General features: G+C 46.9%; 1 protein-coding gene across 1 annotated transcript; it reads right to left on the bottom strand.

Annotated features, from left to right (window-relative positions):
- Window positions 1-209: 209 nt before the first annotated feature.
- On the bottom strand, window positions 210-20171 carry LOC129699864 (cation channel sperm-associated auxiliary subunit epsilon-like). Its single transcript, XM_055640003.1, has 4 exons — window positions 20026-20171; window positions 19380-19472; window positions 12835-12989; window positions 210-300 (listed from the first exon to the last, which is right to left on the bottom strand). The coding sequence occupies exons 1-4, from the start codon at window positions 20095-20097 to the stop codon at window positions 210-212; spliced, it is 411 nt and encodes a 136-aa protein (XP_055495978.1). The 5' UTR covers window positions 20098-20171.
- Window positions 20172-20388: the final 217 nt, after the last annotated feature.

Below are 20388 nucleotides of genomic sequence, written 5' to 3' on the forward strand. Positions count from 1 at the left end.
GTTTAGATCATGATGGATTTGGTAACGTTCATTGCTGAATTTCCTATGGGCAAAAGTGCAAACAGTGACGTATTATACAAAGCTATCATCAAAATTCAAATTTATCCTTGCAATATTATTACAAGGAAAACTTTAAACTCTGTAAAATTAATCTTTTAAGAAGTGTCATATTTTATGCTCTTTTTAGTTTCTACTGATTGCGCACAGAATTACTGTAGATTATCACTTTTGTTATTGATGCCATACCTCACCAACACTCCATAGGTTTCTACAGCAAATTGAGTTGTGAGTTTACAGAAACTGCAGAAACAAAAAATATATGTTTAGCGTATTAAAAGCAATTGCAAAGTAAATAAAAATCCTTTTTGACAACTACTTCAATTTTAGAAACATAGAAAATAGGTGCAGGAGTAGGCCATTCGGCCCTTCGAGCCTGCACCACCATTCAATATGATCATGGCTGATCATCCAACTCAGTATCCTGTACCTGCCTTCTCTCCATACCCTCTGATCCCTTTAGCCACAAGGCACTACATTCTGTGGCAGAGGGTTCCAGAGATTCACCACTCTCTGTGAAAAATGTTTTTCTCATCTCGGTCCTAAAGGATTTCCCCTTTATCCTTAAACTGTGACCTCTTGACCTGGTTTTCCCCAACATCAGGAACAATCTTCCTGCATCTAGCCTGTCCAACATCTTAAGAATTTTGTACGTTTCTATAAGATGCCCCTTCAATCTTCTAAATTCTAGCGAGTCCAAGTCAAGTCTATCCAGTCTTTCTTCATATGAAAGTCCCAACATCCCAGGAATCAGTCTGATGAACCTTCTCTGTACTCCCTCTATGGCAAGAATGTCTTTCCTCAGATTTGGAGACCAAAACTGTACGCAATACTCCAAGTGTGGTCTCACCAAGACCCTGTACAAGTGCAGTAGAACCTCCCTGCTCCTATACTCAAATCCTGTTGCTATGAATGCCAACATACCATTCGCCTTCTTCACTGCCTACTGCACCTGCATGCCTACTTTCAATGACTCGTGTACCATGACACCCAGGTCTCGTTGCATCTCCCCTTTTCCTAATCAGCCATCTTTCCTCTCTGGTGACAGTGACACCATAGTTGGAATATTTGATTTATCAATGTGACCAGAAAATAACATACTTTTCAGCAAGCAAAATATAAGTCATGCAAATGTTGGAGATTTGAAATTAAAGATAGAAAATGCTGTTAATGCTCATGGGTCATGCAGCATCAGTGCACAAAGTATGTTAATGTTTCAGCTTAATGTTCTTCCATAGAGCTAAGAAAAGTAAAATTCATTTTTTGTTTTAGTTTAAGGATCTGTGATTGGAAACATTAAACATTTTTCATTTTCCACAGATGCTGAATGACCATTTTTGTTCTGTTTTAAGATTTAAAGCAATTTGTGAGTGATATCCACATCCTAAATTCAAATAAACAAAAACTTCTGGCAATTATGTACTGTTGACCTAGGCATACAGTCTTAATTTATGCTCCTATTTCTTATTTGCTGCATCATCTCCACTTGATTCAATTAATTGAGATATATTTCATGTAAGCTGGATTTATTTCATGGAAGATAGACACAAAAACCTGGAGTATCGCCTGGGATGGAGATGGGAAGATGTGACTAGTGGTGCGATTCCGTTGGAGGTGGCGAAAATGTCGAGGGTTATGTGTTGTATGCGACGGCTGATGGGGTGAAAGGTAAGGACTAGGGGGACTCTGTCTCTGTTGTGCCTAGGGGGAGAGGGAGAAAGGGCGTGGATGGAAAAATTGGGAGTAGGGGAATTCTCCCCTCCCCTAGTCCCAACAGAGACAGAGTCGCATACAACACATAATCCTCCAACATTTTCGCCACCTCCAAAGAGATCCCACCACTAGTTACACCTTCCCATTTCCACCCCTTTCCGCGTTCTGAAGAGACCGTTCCCTGCGCAACTCCCTGGTTAACTCATCCCTTCCCACCCAAACCATCCACTTCCCTGGTACCTTTCCTTGCCACCGCAGGAGATGCAACACCTTTAGACAATAGACAATAGGCGCAGGAGTAGTCCATTCGTCCCTTCAAGCCAGCACCGCCATTCAATGTGATCATGGCTGATCATCCACAATCAGTACCCCGTTCCTGCCTTCTCCCCGTATCCCCAGATTCCGCTATCTTCAAGAGCCCTATCTAGCTCCCTCTTGAAAGTATCCAGAGTACCAGCCTCCACCGCCGTCTGAGGCAGAGAATTCCACAGACTCACAACTCTCTGTGTGAAAAAGTGTTTCTGCATCTCTGTTCTAAATGGCTTACCCCTTTATTCTTAAACAGTGGACCCTGGTTCTGGATTCCCCCAACATCGGGAACATGTTTCCTGCCTCAAGCGTGTCCAAACCCTTTAATAATCTACAATGTTTCAATAAATCCCTTCTCATCCTTCTAAATTCTAGAGAATACAAGCCCAGCAGCATATGACAGACCCGCTATCCCAGGTATTAACCTTGTGAACCTATGCAGCACACCCTCAATAGCAAGAATGTGCTATTGAGGGAATCCCTCAAATTTGGGGATGAAGACTGCACACAATACACCAGATGTGGTCTCACCAGGGCCCTGTACAACTGCAGAAGGACCTCTTTGCTCCTATACTCAACTCCTCTTGTTATGAAGGCCAACATGCCATTCACTTTTTTCACTGCCTGCTCTACCTGCATGCTTAATTTCAGTGACTGATGAAAAAAGACACCCAGATCACATTGTACTTCCCCTTTTTCTAACTTGACACCATTCAGATAATAATCTGCCTTTCTGTTCTTGCCACCAAAGTGGATAACCTCACATTCATCCACATTATACTGCATCTGCATACCCACTCACCCAACCTGCGCAAGTCACCCTGCATCCTCATAGCATCCTCTTCACAGTTCACACTGCCTCCTAGCTTTCCGTCATCTGCAAATTTGCTAATGTTACTTTTAATCCCTTCATCCAAATCATTAATATATATTGTAAATAGCTGCTGTCCCAGCATCGAGCCTTGCAGTACCCCACTAGTCACTGCCTGTCATTCTGAAAGGGACCCTTTAATCCCTACTCTCGGTTTCCTGTCTGCCAACCAATTTTCTATCCATGTCAGCACTCTACCCCCAATACCATGTGCCCTAATTTTGCCCACTAATCTCCTATGTGGGACCTTATCAAATGTGGATAAATATGAGGTTATCCACTTTGGTGGCAAAAACAGGAAAGTAGATTATTATCTAAATGGTGGCCGATTAGGAAAGGGGGAGATGCAACGAGACCTGGGTGTCATGGTACACCAGTCATTAAAAGTAGGCATGCAGGTGCAGCAGGCAGTGAAGAAGGCAAATGGTCTGTTAGCATTCATAGCAAAAGGATTTGAGTATAGGAGCAGGGAGGTTCTACTGCAGTTGTACAGGGTCTTGGTGAGACCACACCTTGAGTATTGCGTACAGTTTTGGTCTCCAAATCTGAGGAAAGACATTCTTGCCATAGAGGGAGTACAGAGAAGGTTCACCAGACTGATTCATGGGATGTCAGGACTTTCATATGAAGAAAGACTGGATAGACTCGGTTTGTAATCGCTAGAATTTAGAAGATTGAGGGGTTATCTTATAGAAACTTACAAAATTCTTAAGGGGTTGGACAGGCTAGATGCAGGAAGATTGTTCCCGATGTTGGGGAAGTCCAGAACAAGGGGTCACAGATTAAGGATAAGGGGGAAATCTTTTAGGACTGAGATGAGGAAAACTTTTTTCACACAGAGAGTGGTGAATCTCTGGAATTCTCTCCCGCAGAAGGTAGTTGAGGCCAGTTCATTGGCTATATTCAAGAGGGAGTTAGATGTGGCCCTTGTGGCTAAAGGGATCAGGGGGTATGGAGAAAAGGCAGGTACAGGATACTGAGTTGGATGATCATCTATGATCATGTTGAATGGCGGTGCAGGCTCGAAGGGCTGAATGGCCTACTCCTGCACCTATTTTTTATGTTTCTATGCTTTCTGAAAGTGCAGGTACACTGCATCCACTGGCTCTCCCTTGTTCATTTTCCTAGTACTATCCTCAAAAAAATCCAGAAGATCCGGTTACTGCTATCCAAATGTGCCTCTATTTCATCTTTTATGATTGACTCCAGCATCTTCCCCACCACCGATGTCAAGCTAACTGGTCAATAATTCTGTGTTCTCTCTCCCGCCCTACTTAAAAAGTGGGATAACATTAGCTACCCTCCAATCCACAGGAACTGATCCTGAATCTATAGAACATTGGAAAATGATCACCAATGCATCCACAATTTCTAGAGCCACTTCCTTAAGTACCTTGGGATGCAAACCATCAGGCCCTGGGGAATGATCAGCCTTCAGTCCCATCAGTCTACCCAACACCACTTCTTGCCTAATGTGGATTTCCTTCAGTTCCTCGGTCACCCCAGATCTCTGGCTAGTACATCAGGAAGATTGTTTGTGTCCTCTTTAGTGAAGACAGATCCAAAGTACCTGTTCAACTCATCTGCCATTTCCGTGTTCCCCATTAAATTCACCCTTTTCAGTCTTCAAGGGTCCAACTTTGGTCTTAACTATTTTTTTTCCCTCTTCACATACCTAAAGAAGCTTTTACTATCCTCCTTTATATTCTTGGCTAGCTTACCTTCGCACCTCATCTTTTCTACCTGTATTGCTTTTTTAGTTATCTTCTGTTGCTCTTTAAACGTTACCCAATCCTCTGGCTTCCCGCTCATTTTTGCTATGTTTTACTTCTTCTCTTTTATTTTTATACTATCCCTGACTTCCCTTGTCAGCCACGGTCGCCCCTTACTCCCCTTGGAATCTTTCTTCCTCTTCGGAATGAACTGATGCTGCACCTTCTGTATTATTTCTAGAAATACCTGCCATCGTTGTTCCACTGTCATCCCTGCTAGAGTATCTTTGCAATCAACTTTGGCAAGCTCCTCCCTCATGGTTCCATAGTCCCCTTTGTTCAACTGTAATACTGACACCTCCGATTTACCCATCTCCCTCTCAAATTGTAGATTAAAACTTATCATATTATGGTCACTACCACCTAATGGCACTTTAACCTTAGCACCTTAACTCTTGATTCAACTAGCACCTGCATGTTCTCTGTACCTCCACGTTCGACTCTGTCCAGGGACCCTGACAGTTCTTTCAGGTTAGGCAGTGGTTCACTTGCACCCCCTGCAACCTCATCTGCTGTATCTGTTGTTCAGGATGTGGACTCTTATACATCGCCTGGATCTACCTGATCTTCCGGTTGCTAAATATTTTAATTCTCCTTGCCATTACCACACTGACAATTCTGTCCTAGGTCTCCTCCATTGTCAGAGTGAGGCTAAACACAAATTGGAGGAACAACATCTCATATTTCGCTTGGGCAGCTTACGAAGTGGTATGAATATTAATTTCTCTAACTTCAAGTAACCCCGGCATTCCCTCTCTCTCCATCCCTCCCCACCGAAGTCCCATCACCTTCTCGTTTTCACCCAATGTTCTTTTAACATCGTTACTCTTTTGCACATCTTTCATTCATTGTTATTTATCTCTTCACATCATCATCTATGTCACTCATTTCTCTTTCCCCTGACTAGTCTCAAGAAGGGTCTCGAACCGAAACATCAGTCATTCCTTCTCTCCGGAGATGCTACCTGTCCTGCTGAGTTACTGCAGCTTTTTGTGTCTGTCTTCGGTTTAAACCAGCATCTACAGTTACATCCTACATATTTATTTCATGTAACCTAGATGTAATTTAGCATTTTCTGATGTATTTCTCTGTGTTTATGAAGGGATTGGATAGGGACAGTAAAGTCCTTCATTTACTTTAAAAATTCCTGGAGAAGTCTCTACATTGTCGAGGGAGCTGGGAGCGGCTGCCATTGGCGGACTGCCAAGAGTGCCTGGACATCGAGGGTTTTAAGTGTTTCGGTGCCTTTGTCATGTTTTTGGGCACTGTTTCTCTGCCCTAAAGTCATTTTGCACAGTGCGGCTGCCTGGCTTAATGTGAAGAAGGTGATTTTGCGTTCGGCAAGACATGGCGAGATGTTTCTGATGTGGACGAGTTTGGGAATTTTCTTTCTTCAGCTGGAGGACTTTTGCTTTTTGAGGATTGTTTTGGACTGTGACTGTCCCTGGGAATTAATTTGCTGAGCTGCTGGGGTGCCGGGAGCTGGTTTGTGCCTCTGCCCGGATGGCGATGGCGGGGGCGCGGCAGAAGGCAAGGAGCTACGCAGCAGTGACATCGGCAGCGGAAGCGAGGACATCCGAACATGAGCCTCATGTTGACTTGGACTGGAACAGTTTTGGTATCTCGGTTCAAACTGGGCCCCAGATGTCCAGGGGAACAATTACGAAGGCTATGAATGCCCTTCTTGGTAGGGGGGCTATTGTCTCTTCCGAGCTCGAGAGGGGAAAGGTTGAGATGATATTGAAGAACCGGGAGGATGTGGCCAAAGTGTTGGAGAGGGGGATTTCAGTGGGGGGGGGTCCATATACAGGTGGACCCATGGGTGTCCAGGGTGAGACCGGTTCTCCTGCGGAGTTGCCCCACATGTATTCCGGATGCGACACTCATTCCATACCTGTCTCAGATTGGGGAGGTGCGGTCTAAGTGCTTTAGGCTCATGCACCCTGGGGGGGATCCGGAGGAAAAAGGGATTCTCACTTTCAAAAGGAGGGTGTTCGTGAAGGTGGGGGAGGGGGAAGGTGATGAGGGGAGTTTCGAGGTGGAGTGTAGGGGTCTCCCCAGAACCGTGCGTTGGAGTTGGGGAAAGGCACGGTGTCATGCGTGCGGTGGTTATGGACATCTCCGAAGGGAATGTCCTAATCAAGGGGTCGCTGCTAGAACTTCTAGCTCAGCGGCCCAGGAATGCACTGCTGGCCCATCAGGGGTTGCTCGTCATGTCTCGGAGGGGCGGGGTGGAATCGCTGACCTGGCTGGGGCTGCCGGCTCTGCCTCGGTGATCCGGGGCAGCGGGGATAACCCTTCTGGGTCTGCAGCTTCAGCCTTGGGGGCCCGGGGCAGCAAGGGGCCCCGCCCCCTACATCCTGAACCTGTGGGGGTGGCTGAAGGTGAGGCACAGGATGAGGGGGGAGAGAAATGGGAGCTGCAGAAGAAGAAGAAGTATAAGCAGAAAAAGATCACCCAAGCGAGTCAAAAGCAGGCGGGTGTGCTACTGCCGAGTGCGGAGATCACCCAAGGGGCGCCTGTCAGCTCCAGGGGGGTCCAGAGTGAAACTGCCGTGGCCCAGCAAGGATCTGAGGTGGCTCTGAAGGGGGTAGGGAGGGTAAAACGCACAGGTGGTAAGGAGGCTGGGGGTAGTGTGGAGGAGGAAGACCCTCTCTTTATGGAGGTTACCACACCGCCGCATGCTAGTGGGACAAAAAGGAGGATTGGGCCTGGTGAGGAAGAGCAGGTACGTGAGTCCAAAGTTAGGGGGGTGCATTTTTCCAGACCTTCCACCACCGATGTGGTTGGAGGTCAGGAAATGACGTCTTCTGGGTTGGAGGTTGAGCCTCCACTTCAGGGATCTCTCGAGGGTACCACAGGGTCAGGTGATGGGGTAGACCCCTCTGGAGTTGTGTCCTCTGGGCGGGGGGATGTCCTTTTGTCTCAGGGGCCCTCCGAGGGGGGTATCTCATCGTGTGTTGATCTTGGCTCCCCTGGGGGTGTGTCTTCTGGGTCGGAGGAGGTCCCCTCGTTTCAGAGGCCTACTGAGGGTGTTAGCACGCAGGAGGGTGGGGTAAGCTCCCCTGGTAGTGCGGACCCTGAGACGGGGGATGAGCAGAGTCAGCCCGAGGGGGGGGGGGGGTCGGGGGGATTGGTGTTCCAATCAGTGCTCAATATTAAAGCCAATGGAGGTTCTGAGGTGTGTATTGTATTGCCGGATGAATTGGCAGGGGAGGGGAAAAAACTAGTGGAGAGCCTCTGGGTGTTGTCAGTGGAGGGGGTGCGTTCGGTGCTGTGGAGGTCGGAGTTATTTCAGGCAGCGACCTTCTTTCAGATTCTGGGGGTGCCAGTTTACCACAGACCCTGGGGGTGCCTCTTGTTTTCTCTTCCCCAGGCCCAGGTATAGAGGGTGAGGACAGAGCGCAGGAGCCCAGCCAGTCAGTGGGCTGCGTGATGCGGATAGGGGCTTCGGGACCCTTCCCCGGCATTGATCCTGGGGGTGGTGTCATGCCGGAGGAGAGGGAGAGTGATGGGGCCAGTTTGTGTCGAGGGGTTGGCAAAATTCCAGAGAGCTCTGGTTTTTCAACTTCTGAAAATGACCTTGGTGATGCTGAGCGTGTTGTGTCTGCGAGTAACTTGGACGATAGCCCAGGAACCAAGGACGAGTCTCATGCAATTGTTATCTGTGAGGTGCGGGAGTTTTTAAAAACAAGCTGCACTAGCAGGACAAAGATCGATGCTGCTAAGAGACGGTGGGCTGATCTGTCGTCCTTAGTTAAAACTCTCGAGGCTATCCTTGCCACCAAGGATAGTGATCTTCCTGGCTCTGAGCAGTGCCAGTTTAGGGACTTTTTGGAGTTCCTAAAAAGAGAGAGGGCTACAGAGCCCAGGAGGAGAAGTGTGAGGATTTCAATTTAATGTGTCAGTGCATTCACGCTAGTCACACTAAACTTAAACGGGAGTAGAGCGAGTTTTCGCAGATTCCAGCTTTTATCGGTCCTTAGGGAGGGGAAATTTGTCAAAGATGAACCCACCTGGAGGTTGGAGTGGGAAGGTGAGGTCTATATGTGTCATCTTAGCTCAAATTCGAGTGGGGTGGCCATTCTGTTGGCTCAGAATTTCCTGCCCAATATTATAAAAGTGCAAGAAGTTGTGCCAGGACGTTTGCTCCATCTGGCCGTGAGCCTGGAAGGCATGCCGTTGCATTTCATTAACGTGTATGCCCCCAGCTCCGGCACGATGCAGGCCGGCCTACTTCAGGAGGTGAATGCTCTGTTGAGCACTATTGATCGGGGAGAGTGTGTCTTCCTTGGGGGGGACTTTAACTGCACACTTGAGGTGCGAGATCGTTCTGGTACTCAGTGTGCTCCTGCTGTAGCAAAGAAGCTGAGAGGGTTGATTGATTCTTTTGAGTTGGTTGATGCGTGGCGGGACCTCAACCCAGACTCCACTGCTTTTTCGCGGAGGTCTGAGGGCGGTGGTTCCCGCATTGATCGAATATATATCTCCCGAGCGTTTGTTTCCCGTGTCTCAGCGGCCTCAATGCAGCTGGTGCCATGCTCCGACCACTGTCTGGTGCGTGTGGATTTTAATCCAGCGCGCGTTCGGGCCGGGTCTGCGTACTGGCACTTTAATAACCGGCTGCTGGAGGATCGGTGTTTCCGGGAGTCATTCAGTCCGTTTTGGGTGCAGTGGAGAGAGAGGCAGAGATGCTTCTCTTCCCTAAGGCAGTGGTGGGATGTGGGGAAAGCTCACATCCGTATTTTTTGTAGGGAATACACGTGGGGGTCGACCGGGCGGCGGGACTCAGTGGTTGAGAAGCTTGAGAGGGAGCTGATGGACGCAGAGTCTCGCCTGGGTCAGGTTGGAGGTGACTCTTGCGAATGGGGTGTGTTTCATGAGAAGAAGGAAGCCTTGAGGTACCTGCAACTTGAGCGGTCCCGAGGCGCTTACGTGAGGGCGCGGGTCCAGATGCTGCACGATCTGGATCGAGCTTCGCCTTTCTTTTTCTCTCTGGAGAAAGGGCGGGGAGCCCGCAAGCAGCTCGTGGAGCTGCTCGCAGATGATGGCTCCTCTGTCACGGATCCAGAGAGGATTAGTGCCTTGGTCAGGTCCTTTTATGGTTCCCTGTTCTCCGCAGGTAGAGTCAGCGGGGAAGCTCAGCAGGACCTGTGGGAGAGTCTACCGATTATAGATAGGGAGGTGGCCGATCTTCTTGATGGCCCTTTATCTTTGGAGGAGTTGACTCGTGCACTGCATCAGCTCAGGAGGGGTAAGTCCCCCGGGCTGGATGGGCTGACGGTAGAGTTTGTAAGAGCCTTCTGGGTATCCTGGGGGGTGATTACATGTTGGTTCTGGGGGAGAGCCTGGCGACAGGGGAGATGCCCCTCTCGTGGCGTAGAGCAGTTGTTGTCCTGCTGCCTAAGAAGGGGGAACTCCGCCTGTTGAAAAACTGGTGCCCGGTCTCTCTCCTATGCACAGAGTATAAAGTATTTGCACGGGCGATGGCAAATCACCCGGGCTCTGTGCTGTCTCAGCTGATTCACCATGACCAGTCCTACACTGTCCCTGGTCGGTCCATTCAGGATAACATCCACCTGGTTAGGGACCTGATTCATCTAGCACAGGGAACTGGGCAGTCAGCTGCGTTTCTGTCTCTTGATCAGGAGAAGGCTTTTGATAGGGTAGAGCATGAATACCTGTTCGGAACGTTGCAAGCGTTTGGATTTGGACCGCATTTTGTGGCCCGGGTCCGCCTCTTGTATGCTGCAGCGGAGTGCCTTGTGAAGGTTAATGGTGCGTTGTTGGTTCCCTTTCATTTTGGGAGGGGGATCCGTCAGGGGTGCCCCATGTCAGGTCAGTTGTACTCGGTCTGTGTGGAGCCATTCCTGTGTCTTCTTCGGAGGAGGTTGACAGGCCTGGCCCTACTGGTCCCGAGGGTGGAGTTGGTTCTTTCGGCCTATGCCGATGATGTACTCCTTATGTTCACCGATCCTGGTGACCTGCGGAGGATGCGTGATTGCCAGAAGATTTTCTCTGCTGCATCTTCTGCCAGGATTAATTGGAGCAAGTGCTCTGGACTTTTAGTGGGTCAGTGGCAGGTAGACTCCCTGCCAGAGGAGATGGCAATGTTTGCGTGGAGCACCACGCACCTCCTCTATCTGGGGGTGTACCTGAGTCCCACTGAGGATGCTTGGCCGGCAAATTGGCAGGAGTTGGAGACGAAAGTGGTTGCCAGGCTGGGGCGCTGGTCAGGCCTGCTTGGAGTTCTTTCTTTTCAGGGGAGGGTGTTGGTCATAAACCAGCTGGTGGCCTCCATGTTATGGTACCGGTTGGCTACTCTTATCCCGCCTCCCACTTTTGTAAATGCTTTGCAGAAGAAGCTGGTGGACTTCTTTCCGGGAAATAGGAAGCACTGGATTTCCGCAGTTGTCCTGAGTCTCCCGTTAGAGGAGGGCGGCCAGTCCTTGGCATGCGTGCATACCCAGGTGGCGGCTCTCTGCCTCAGGACTCTGAGGAGGTATATGTATATAGAGAACCCCCCCAGATGGCACGTTTTGGCCACGTATTTTTTCCGACGGGGTCTTTGTCTAAGGGGAGTCTCGCGGCTCCCGGTGGCGGGCATCAGTCGACCCGCCCTAAGGGGCTTGTCTGTTTTCAACCGGGATGTGTTAAGAGTGAGGAATCTGGTTGTTTTCAGCCAGCGTGTTGCTCCACGAGGGGAGGGGGATGTTGCGGCTGCGGGAGTGGCCGGTCCTCACCAAACCATGGCGGGTGTCGAGGAGAGGCGTGCGCCTAGAGTGGTTTTGAATGAGCTCTTACCCGCTCCGTCAGATCTGCTCATCGGGCCTCAGTTCTGGGATATATCTCGGGCACCGGTTCCACACAAGCTGAGCCGCATTTCGGAGATGATTAGCATGCTGTTTCGTGACGTGAAGAGACGCTCACTGTATAGAATGTTCCTGCACATTCTGCACCTCCTTGCCTTCGTCTCCCGTCCCGACACACCATGGCGGACAAGGGAGTTGTTCCCCTTTACGTGGGGGACCTGGGGTGGAGAGTGCTGCACAGAGCGGTGGCGTGTAACAAACTTTTGAGTCGGTTCACGGACTCGTCCGCTGCCTGTATTTTCTGTGGCGTGGAAGAGACCGTGTTCCACATTTATATGGAGTGTGAGAGGCTACTGCCCCTGTATCAATATCTGAAGGGGTTGTTCCTAAAGTTCTGGTTACATTTTAGTCCTACGATTCTTGTGTTTGGACACAAGAATGTGGGGAGGGTGTGGGGAGAGCCAAGTGGGTGGGTGGGACCTACCTGTCGGTCTACTCCTGGGCCTGGCCAAGATGACCATACGCGGGTCCAGGCAGCAGGCGATGGATGGTCAGGCAAGAGTCGGCTGCTTGCCCCTCTTTCGGGCCTACGTCCGTGCACGTGTGTCCCTGGAGAGGGAACATGCGGTGTTCACGGGGACTTTGGAGGTATTCCGTGGGCGCTGGTCACCGCGTGGGGTTGAGAGTATTGTGAATAATGATTGTAATGTTGTACTATAATGACACGATATAATGTAAGTTCGTTTCGTGTATGACATGATCTGTTGTATTATTTGATGTGTTGAATAAAGTCTTTGAAAAAGAAAAAAAAAAGGGAATGCAAGAGTTACTTGAAATTAAAAAAACTTGGTCTTTCTCTCCTCAGATACTGTGAGTATCAACAGCATGTTTTGCTATTTTTATTTCAGGAAGCCTTTGTCCTTGGTCAGTTTATGAACATGAACAATAAGCAATGAGCAATAACTTGCCATTTCAAGATTGCAAATAACAATGAATATTTTAGATTATTAGTGTTATTATGGGTGAACTGCAGGGTGTAGACATCACAAGACTCCCATTATGAAACAAGCAGTGAAAAAAGTTAGCATTGATTCACAATAATTATTATCACTAAAATCATCGGGTGAATGCGCTGCAGGGAAAATATTCTATAATTGTGTTAAAGAGAAGAATTTACTTTTAAATTGAAATGGTTTATTTCAGAGGCAAAAGTGTGGCTACTTGTTTCATATTTTCTGAACATAACTTAAAAGTTCAACTTACAAATATTTTTAATACAAAAAAGTATTCATTAAATAACCTGTAGTTGGGATCCACTACTTTCACTGTGAAAAGATAAATGCCAGTATGGTCAGTTGGCCAGGTGATGAACACATTGCTTGAAAGATTCATAATTTCATACGGCCTATGCATATTTCTAACCAATCCAGGAGTGTCAAAGCAAGACCTATAGTTCTTAATTCAAAATGAAATGAATTAAATCACCATTCTCTTACTGTTACACAATGATTTTTTACAAACATGACGTTTGCTAGCAAAATGAAGGTTGTGATATCACCAACAGAGAATATATCCTTAGCATATCATTTGACAGTTTAAGAGCATCAACTTGATCAAAGATAAATCAATACAGATCCAAAATCGGAGATACAAACAGAAACAGTTAGAAATAACCAGCAGGTCGGGTGACATCTATGGAAAGAGAAGCAGAGTTAATGGTTCAGGTCCAAAATCAATTGGCTTTCAGTGTTTTTTTCTCATCAGCTCTGACAAAGAGAACAGGTAACCCCTTACTGGGGATTGTGTTCCATAATCCTGATCTGTGTCATGATAGTCTGTAACATGAAGCTGTATTATCAGTGAATGGATCAAGAGACACACATTGTAAAAAATATATTGTGGTTATTTATTTACTTTTTTTTCCACATAATTATAGTGAAAGTAAATTTTACATTATCTCAAATTTTTGTGTTGTGATTTATGAGTTCTATAAGGGGAAATTTCCTTTACCTGAATGGCTGTAAAGCAAGGTTGCTAGTAATAGACCTGAAACATTAATTCATTTCCTGTTTCTACAGATGCTGCTTGATCAACTGATTGCTTCCAGCATTTTCTGTTCTATTTCAGATCGTTAGTATCTACAGTTTTTTGATTTCCTTTTAAGGACATTTCTAGTAACCACTGGATGACCAGTGGATACAAGTTTGCAGAGATTTAATTATCTGGGAAAGCCACCACAGATTTGGTTAAAAGATAATCAAATTGTGTTTAAGTTAAGGAGTTTCTATTCTAAAATCTGAGGTGAGGATATTTGCTCATGATCCCTTGTAACTCCTCAGCTCATTCTTAAAAGCAGCAGCATTTAGGAAACATTTGGGCATTACTGGCAAGTAGCATTCATGCCACATAAGTGCCAGGCCATGATCATCTTTAACCAGTAAGAGTCTAACCACCTACCCATGACAATTAATGGCATTGCCAACATGAAAATCAGAGGACTTTGGAGAGCTGTCATGCAAACTAATTAAGCAACAGTCTGATTCAGTTGTCCTTAGGGTGTCACTAGACTGGGTTTGTGTCCCTGGAGTGGAGAAGGCAGGGGACGAACCTGTCTGAGGTCTCCCATCAACATATTCCTAGGACTCACCAATGACTAGACACTCAACTGCATTAACCAAATAATTATTGTGGCTACAAGAGTAGGTCAGAGATTAGATACCCTGGAGGCATTTAGAAGGCACTTATTAGAAGGCAAATACTGTATTAGAAGCATGATGGAATACCCTCCACTAGCTTGAATAAGTGCGGCTTCTATAACACTCAGGAAGTTCAACATCATACAGAATTAAGCAGAGCGGGCTTAATGCATGGGCAGTTGCCCGGGGCCCCATGAGCATAGGGGCTCCATGCTAATCTATGTATTGTAGAATGTTATTGTAGAACATGAAAACGCAGAAGAACATCGCAAGTGCATGACTGCATATTTGATTCAGCATTGAGAAACTGGAAGTGTAGGGGCCCCAGTGCACTGCTTTGCCCGGGGGCCTATAATGCTGTTAAGACAGCCCTGGAATTAAGCAGTTTGCTTGAGGGAATCTCATCCACCACCTTAAACATTCACCCTCTCCACCACCAATGCACAGTGGCTGCAGTGTGTACCATCAATAAAAATGCAGTGCTGTTACTCAGATTACTCAGACAGCACAAAACTTGTAACATCAAAAAGAACAAAGGCAGCCAGTGCTTGGGAACATCATCACTTATAGAAACATAGAAACATAGAAACATAGAAATTAGGTGCAGGAGTAGGCCATTAGGCCCTTCGAGCCTGCACCGCCATTCAATATGATCATGGCTGATCATCCAACTCAGTATCCCGTACCTGCCTTCTCTCCATACCCCCTGATCCCCTTAGCCACAAGGGTCACATCTAACCTCCCTCTTAAATATAGCCAATGAACTGGCCTCAACTACCCTCTGTGGCAGAGAGTTCCAGAGATTCACCACTCTCTGTGTGAAAAAAGTTCTTCTCATCTCGGTTTTAAAGGATTTCCCCTTTATCCTTAAGCTGTGACCCCTTGTCCTGGACTTCCCTAACATCGGGAACAATCTTCCTGCATCTAGCCTGTCCAACCCCTTAAGAATTTTGTAAGTTTCTATAAGATCCCCTCTCAATCTTCTAAATTCTAGAGAGTATAAACCAAGTCTATCCAGTCTTTCTTCATAAGACAGTCCTGACATCCCAGGAATCAGTCTGGTGAACCTTCTCTGCAATCCCTCTATGGCAATAATGTCCTTCCTCAGATTTGGAGACCAAAACTGTACGCAATACTCCAGGTGTGGTCTCACCAAGACCCTGTACAACTGCAGTAGAACCTCTCTGCTCCTATACTCAAATCCTTTTGCAATGAAAGCTAACATACCATTCGCTTTCTTTACTGCCTGCTGCACCTGCATGCCTACCTTCAATGACTGGTGTACCATGACACCCAGGTCTCGCTGCATCGCCCCCTTTCCCAATCGGCCACCATTTAGATAATAGTCTGCTTTCCCGTTTTTGCCACCAAAATGGATATCCTCACATTTATCCACATTATACTGCATCTGCCAAACATTTGCCCACTCACCCAGCCTATCCAAGTCACCCTGCAGTCTCCTAGCATCCTCCTCACAGCTAACACTGCCCCCCAGCTTAGTGTCATCCGCAAACTTGGAGATATTGCCTTCAATTCCCTCATCCAGATCATTAATATATATTGTAAATAGCTGGGGTCCCAGTACTGAGCCTTGGGGTACCCCACTAGTCACTGCCTGCCATTGTGAAAAGGACCCGTTTACTCCTACTCTTTGCTACTTATATTCCTTTCCATGTCACATTCAATCCCGACTTGGAAATATATTATCAGTTATTCTTGCCAGTGCAACTGTGAAGAGGTACAGACAATGGCCCACCTCTGACTTGCGGTTGAGAGGCATGCACTGTGGACAATCTCCGCAGAGGCACAGATGTGGCACTGGCTGTGGCAAAGCGATGGCAGAACATCGTCTGACACACGAGCGAACAAGTTATTCTTTTTCACTGGGCCTAGATCCAGGAACTTCTTTTTTATCAGCACCTTGATCACTATAGTCCTTCACCAGAAGGACTGTAGTGATCAAGGTGCTGATAAAAAAGAAGGACTTCATCAGAAGGACTTCATCAGAAGAACTGTAGTGATCAAGAAGGCAGCTCACCACCACCTTCTCAAGGGCAAGTCGGGATGGCCAAACTCCTGCAAATGAACTTTTAGAAATTCCTTCTTATCCTTTTAAGTAGAGAGCAAAATCCACTTCCATGGTCACATTTCTTTCCTCAACAAAGGTCTCTGGTTCCAACTTATCCAAGTGTTTTTAAACCTCTCACAATTTGGATCTAGCCATGATGACGGGTATGTTTAAATGTTCCAATAGCTCTAATTATTACTCTTATTTCATCCTGGGATCCATGGTTAATGTTATGTATCAGCACATGTATGTTGCTGACCCATCACTATTAATCATACATAACTATGACTGATCTTGTTATTTTTCAGTTTGGCGGTCTTTCTATTTACGCAAAAACGGTTTGCGATAGCGCTACGATTTTTCACCAGTTTGCTCACCGTTCTCCTGTACTGCGAGTGCACCAAATTTCGTTCCGATCGGTTGAATGTCGTAAAGGTTAGCGAGGTTTAAAAATCTTAAAAAACGCACGTGAACAGATTGATCTCTTCTGCCAGTCAGCGCCGCTTGGATTAGTCTCTTCCCCTGTCAGTCCCTGGGACAGTCTGCCCCTTCCTGCGTCATTGCATCTTTACTGGAGCTGAGGATGGCCGGCGGAGGTTTCCAACCAGACTTTTGGAGCGACCCGTAGCAGCCCAGCCCCAAGCAGCCCAGCGTGGGAGACCCGACACAGCCCAGCACAGCGTGGGAGACCCAGCCCAGCCCAGTCGGAGACCCAGCCCGGAGTCGGATATGTCGCCAAACGGAAAGTGGAGACTCTGATCCCGGTGAAGGAGAACGACCAGTGACCAGCACCCGCTGTGAGTCCCCACCGCACCGCCAATTCCAGCCACTACCCCTCTGGCTCCCCTTGCTGGCTCCTCACCCCTCCCCCGTGATGCCCCCCTCTCCCCCATGGCTCTTCCCTGTGTTTTCCCCGTCACTCCCCCCAGCCCAGAACCTTCTCCCCCTACAACTCCCACCCGCTCACAAACACCCCCCCCCCATTGTTGCATTGGGGGATGGGTTGCGTTGGGGGACCAGGCTTCCCATGTGACTGGGACCCAACAGGTCCCACTTAGTCTAGTACCAATTAATTATTTACCATTGCTTTCCAAGTCTGCAGTTCCACTTGAATCCTTTGCTGCATTTGGTATTTCACTAAATGGCAATTGTCCTTTCTTTCACATATTAAAGATCACAAATTTCAACAGCTCTTGTACTCCTCCAGGTCCTTGTCCCCCTTACATTTTCCTCCCCATCTTTCCCTGTCCCACTCCCTGCCTTGTTTTCACTATCTCTCTAGTTCTGAGCAATTGGTCTTCAGCAAAGGCCTGAAATGCCAACATTTTCTTCCTGCACCAATAGTGGTTTGACTAGTGTTCTACTATTCTCTATTATTCTTTTTTCTCAGGCCAGATAATTATCCATATTCAAATGAAGAAAAAATAGCCAAAAGCCATCACCAGACAATTTATGGTTTGATTCCTCCCCATTTTGTTGTCCCTCCTTTTACTTTTTTCTCCTCTTTCCAGCTCTCCCCTTTGCAATGTAGCGTCCCTGGCCAGAACCAATGTTTTCTCGTGGTCCTTCCCCTTTATTTGGTTTAGAGATACAGCACAGAAACAGGCCCTTCAGCCCACTGAGTCCGTACCGACCAGCGATCCCTGTGTATTAACACAATCCTTCACACTAGGGACAGATTACATTTGTACCGTCAATTAGCTTATAAATCTGTATGTCTTTGGAGTGTGGGAGGAAACCACAGATCTCAGAGAAAACCAACGCTGGTTACGGGGAGAACGTACAAGCTCCATACATACTGGACCCGTAGTCAGGATCAAACCCGGGTCTCTGGCACTGCTGCACCACTGTGCCACCCTGCACAGACAGCACCCGTAGTCCAGAAAGCAGTGGCCTGTCCTGGAATCGACCCTGTGACCGTGGCATTATTAATACGGCGCTCTAGTCAATTGAGCTAACCAGACCCACTTTTAGCCAACCCGGCCCGATTTGTGTGGCCTTCTTACCCTGCAACACTCTGCTCACCCCCTTGAATAATCCAATGCTTCCTATCAGCCTGTTATCCCTAATTTCCTCTCCTACCCAACCCACTGTTCCCTCTTCCCCAAATTCTCCTTTTGGCCTGCCACTAACTTAAGGGGTTGTCCCACTGCGGCGACCTAATCCACGAGTTCAGAAGAGTGTTTTCGATCTTCAAGCTTGAGGGCACTCGCCTGAAAAACCTCGAGCTGGATCGATCGTCAGCGATGAAACCGCGAGCTGGATCAACCGACCTCATGCACAAACACATCGAAAAGGTGGGGCCCAGGGAAAGCGGGTGAGCGCTGTCTGAAATTCACACCCGCGATGACGAGGAAGGTAAAAGATGGCTGCACAGTAATAGTAAATCCTTTAGAGAGGGGGGGAGGGAAGGGGAGAGAGGGGAAGAGAGAAGGCGAGAGAAGGAGAGAGAAGGTGAGAGAAGTGGAGAGAAGGAGAGAAGTGGAGAGAAGGAGTGGAGACACTTTTAAGGAGTATAATAATGTTTAGCGGGCATTTAGCCTACCGGCCAGTTTTCCGTGGTCCTGAAAACTCCAATGAGCCAATTAAAATGCCCGGTCAGCGAAGGAGATTGCCTACGGCTGCCCTCGACTGCCTGTAACTGCATAACGACCCCACTCCTCTGCACTACGAGTTCAAAAGAACCATGCCGACCAAATTTTTCTCGCGGAAAATTTTTCAACATGCTGAACATTTTTCCGCGACCTGCGTGTATGCAGGAACTTCCCTCGAGCATGAAGGAGGATTCCAGTGCCCTCATAAGATCTCCTAGGACCATGTGTCGACCATGCTGCATGTTTGAGTCAAGGGCAGACCCTTCTAAACTCGCAGATTAGGTCGCCTCAGTGAGACAGCCCCTTTACTTGATATGAATATGAAATTTGACCTTCGCTTCTTATGTGCAACAATGAAGGACAACTGGCACATAAAACAAATATTAGACTTGAAATTTAAACAGTGATTCTTAATGCCTCCGAATTAGATAACTTCACCTTCCCTCCAAGTTTTAGCAACTCTAACTGTATAGAAATCAGAACTTACCTCTGGACCCCAGGCTTTGTCTCTGAATTTTATATTACCATTGTAAGTTTTTAACATTTCGTTCCAGGTCTGTGCTTCACGCAGACAACCAGCCTAAAGAAAGGTCAAATAATATGTAAGTTTCTGAAAGTCCTCTTGGGAGTAACTACCTGCTGTGGCTTCATTATCAAAAGGGGTCACCATAAAACATCAAATATCAGAGAAAATTAATAATGTTTGTATTATGCATTGGTATATTTATACCTTGGAGCTAGGCACTATCTTGTTTATCTCGTCAAATGATAATTTGAATTCTTCAAGATGCTTTTTCTTTAAAGCATTATCTTCCATGGCACTGCTCATTGCATCTTTGAGTAATGCACTGGTTACTTATTTCCAAGCACTCAGCACCTGCTTTTGATCTGCACCTGTTTTTGAGGAACATCTTTCTTTGAACAAGCACAAATCCCAATTGTCCTCCATCAAATGGAACAATGCTTCTCTCACATATCCATCGGGAATATGTGACTAATTCCCTCCTACCTCCGCGACAATTTCTCCTTCACACAAACACTAAGCTGTCACCCTTTACATGCTAACGTCTTGTGCAGTACAGACAAGCCTTGTGGCACGATTTTTCATTAAATAGGGTGTTCATCATGCTCACCTGCTCCATTGTCGTATTATAATAGAAATCTGTCCTACCATTCTCTTCCCACATGATGAAATTGGCATTCATCGGTCTTTCGTATTCATTACCATGATACCTATAATCAAACAAAAAACAATTTCCTCATTCACAAATAATTATTTTATCGGTATAAGCTTACGTTGTACTTCATTAAAACAAGTAGGGATAATCAAACCCACCAATTTTAATTACATTGAAATTACAACCAATGACCACAAAACATTGATATTTTTTTTCATGTGAACCTCCACAATGCCAAAAGCATGTCAGCTATGATTTCATTGAATAGGCAGCAGGTTAAAGGGGTTGGATGGTCAACTATTGCTCCTTAGCTTCTTA

This window comes from Leucoraja erinacea, chromosome 8, assembly GCF_028641065.1.
Source record: "Leucoraja erinacea ecotype New England chromosome 8, Leri_hhj_1, whole genome shotgun sequence".
NCBI classification, from domain to species: Eukaryota; Metazoa; Chordata; class Chondrichthyes; order Rajiformes; family Rajidae; genus Leucoraja; species Leucoraja erinaceus.

What these genes read in the sequence shown, in the direction of transcription:
- LOC129699864 (XM_055640003.1), bottom strand. Translation starts at nt 20,097, where the DNA reads ATGAATGCCAATTTCATCATGTGGGAAGAGAATGGTAGGACAGATTTC. An exon ending in ATAATACGACAATGGAGCAG is followed by an intron (nt 19,473 to 20,025) that starts GTGAGCATGATG and finishes ACCTTTCTTTAG; the next exon opens with GCTGGTTGTCTGCGTGAAGC. An exon ending in ACAAAGCCTGGGGTCCAGAG is followed by an intron (nt 12,990 to 19,379) that starts GTAAGTTCTGAT and finishes TTTTGAATTAAG; the next exon opens with AACTATAGGTCTTGCTTTGA.